Genomic DNA, 2,493 nt, shown 5'->3' on the forward strand with positions numbered 1-2,493 from the left:
TAAATCATATTTCTGAGCATAAAGAATGGTAAAGAAATGAAAGACCTAACCCAAGAATTTAATTTTGTATTATATAGTGGCTATGTGGGAAAATGGAAACTCTGAGGCAAGGATTGGTCATAGGAGAATTTGAACCAGGGTTTGTGCACACTTGCATGTATATACTATATGCTGAATGGACATTTTTCTACAAAAGATGCCCCTGGACCCCCTCCTATTTTCATTCTTCTGTTGTCTAGTTGCATTCCAGTCCCCTCACAGTTACTTATTTCCCTAGCCAGGAGCTCTTCTCCCCAGATCCCCCCTTGATTGCTGTATTTCCATAGCCAAGGGTTCGGTCCATGGCCACATCCCATTTGCATTTATCTTATTCCCTAGCAGCCACTCGTCTATTACATTATTCTGTATGTTTATGGAAGGGAAAGGTTTGCATAGTGGGGAATGTTGATATCTGCCATGTGACACTAGAAATTTTTGATTTGCTGGTAGATGCTTGCACATGAGCAACATTTGAATGTAATAAGAGTATTTCTAATAAAAAGCTGAGTTTACACATTTAATATACATTACATGAAATATAAATAAGAATGTACTTTTACACAATGCTTGACAAATATATGGAGTGTAATTTTTATGTATGATATAATTACTTGGATATATATATTCATAGATATTGAAATAAGTATATGAAAAACGTACAGTTCATTTCCAAGAAAGGGTTCCCTCTAAGGCCCAGTAATGCCAAAAGATTGATTGTCAGCCTGGATGTGCAGTAATTTGACTGAAACATGTCATATTTTGTATTATTGTTATCAATACTGTTTTATGACTTGATATTCTTGAAAAGTTTTACATTGTCTGCCTATGTTGATCAGACAGTAAAGATCAGCTACCTACAGTATATATGAACATGAGTTACAAACTTGCAGACTACATTACTTGAATAAGATCATCGGATATGATAATGCAAGTAATGTGACAGGTCTTTACATTTACATGTTCATTTAGTAAGACGAACACTACTAACTTATTGGAGTAGAGACTTTCCTACAATTGTAATGGCCTGTAATTCATGCCTTTCTTAGTTTTGAAGTGTTGATGAAATTCTATTGTACATTTTTATTTTTCAAGATATAGGATGAAAGATAATTGAGTTTTCTTTTTCTCTCTCTTCCAGAACAAGAGTTGAAATAATCTCCGTAAATAATTAGCACATTTATATCCATCATATCCTCGAAAACAGCATGAATATTACGAGTTATAAGGATACAATAAGATTTAAAAGAAACACATTGTTCTTATGATTTAATATCTTTTTATATTTAAAATGTTGTTCCAAACAGATTTCTGTGAGAAAGGGTGATGGCTATAGAACCTGGGCCAGAGGCAGCTGAAGAAAATACAATGGATGTGGAACCGGGACCAGATGCCGTGGACATTACAGAGAAGAAAGACGGAGGAGTGCTGAAGGAGGTAAATTCATGTATGAAACTCATTTCATGGATCTGATCACTAGTGGTTGAAGTTATTTTATTCTGGAGTATTTTCTTGTTGATTTACACATTGAGTTTAATGCTTAACCAGTGCCTTTAGTTATTTTGTTTGCTAAACTTGATCGAATTGATGTTGAGGCAGATTGCAACTATTCATAATTGTGCATTATTCTTTATGATTGTTACATGTACAGATATGTATATTTTGTTATAGATATATTTGTATTAATTAATGGAAAACTGATCATGAATATGGTGCATAATTTATGTAAGACTTAGCAAAGGACAAAAAAGGATGATTCTTTTTCTAGTATTGTTAAAAGTAAACTTAGATTAAACGTAAGAGGTTCTGCCACTTAAGCAGTTCCAAATTATGATCAACCTTATGTAATAGAATCCATAGTGATGACACCAATGCAGATTTTATCATTGTAACTCCCCCCAAACAACAGGAATATAGATTCATATAGATTATCAGAAAACTAATTTAAGCATTGAGAGTACAGAGTACAATTTAAGATATATATAAAATGACTTTTAACACAAGTGTATTTATATCTTTATGTTGAAATACAAAGGTTTGCATAATTATTTTACAATTGATAATTTCTGAATGGTTGGCAGGTTTGTAATGTAGTAGTATGCAACACTTAAATATATTTTCACCTGCTCCATGATGTATATTTGTATGTGAACAGTCATTTTAAGGAATAAAGAAAGTAGACTCTATTCAACTTCTCTTTCATCCAGATATTAAAAGGAGGAGGAGGAGATGAACATCCACTGCAGGGAGACCGTGTCTTCGTTCATTACGTAGGAACCCTCGCTGAAGATGGATCAAAGTTCGACTCGAGCAGAGACAGAAATGAACAGTTTGAGTTCACTCTTGGCAAAGGTATTAATTATGAATTGGATAATCCCTTCAGGGTGGGTGATGTTCTTTCATGTCATGGCAAAAAATTGCAGATGCTGGGTAATGCCTAATCATATCATCGGCGTG

The 2,493-nt window shown here is 33.7% G+C and overlaps 1 protein-coding gene across 6 annotated transcripts in view; it reads left to right on the plus strand.

Moving 5' to 3' along the window:
* LOC119589238 (peptidyl-prolyl cis-trans isomerase FKBP4-like) overlaps positions 1-2,493 on the plus strand; it is a 13,788-nt gene that overhangs the window by 2,546 nt on the left and 8,749 nt on the right. For all 6 annotated transcript variants that reach the window (XM_037937849.1, XM_037937845.1, XM_037937847.1 and 3 more), the window contains exons 2-3: positions 1,344-1,473; positions 2,244-2,388. In XM_037937849.1, coding sequence (XP_037793777.1) covers positions 1,363-1,473; positions 2,244-2,388 — 256 coding nt within the window. In that variant the 5' untranslated portion in view covers positions 1,344-1,362. The remainder of the gene's footprint in view (positions 1-1,343; positions 1,474-2,243; positions 2,389-2,493) is intronic.

Source organism: Penaeus monodon, chromosome 25 (assembly GCF_015228065.2).
Source record: "Penaeus monodon isolate SGIC_2016 chromosome 25, NSTDA_Pmon_1, whole genome shotgun sequence".
NCBI classification, from domain to species: Eukaryota; Metazoa; Arthropoda; class Malacostraca; order Decapoda; family Penaeidae; genus Penaeus; species Penaeus monodon.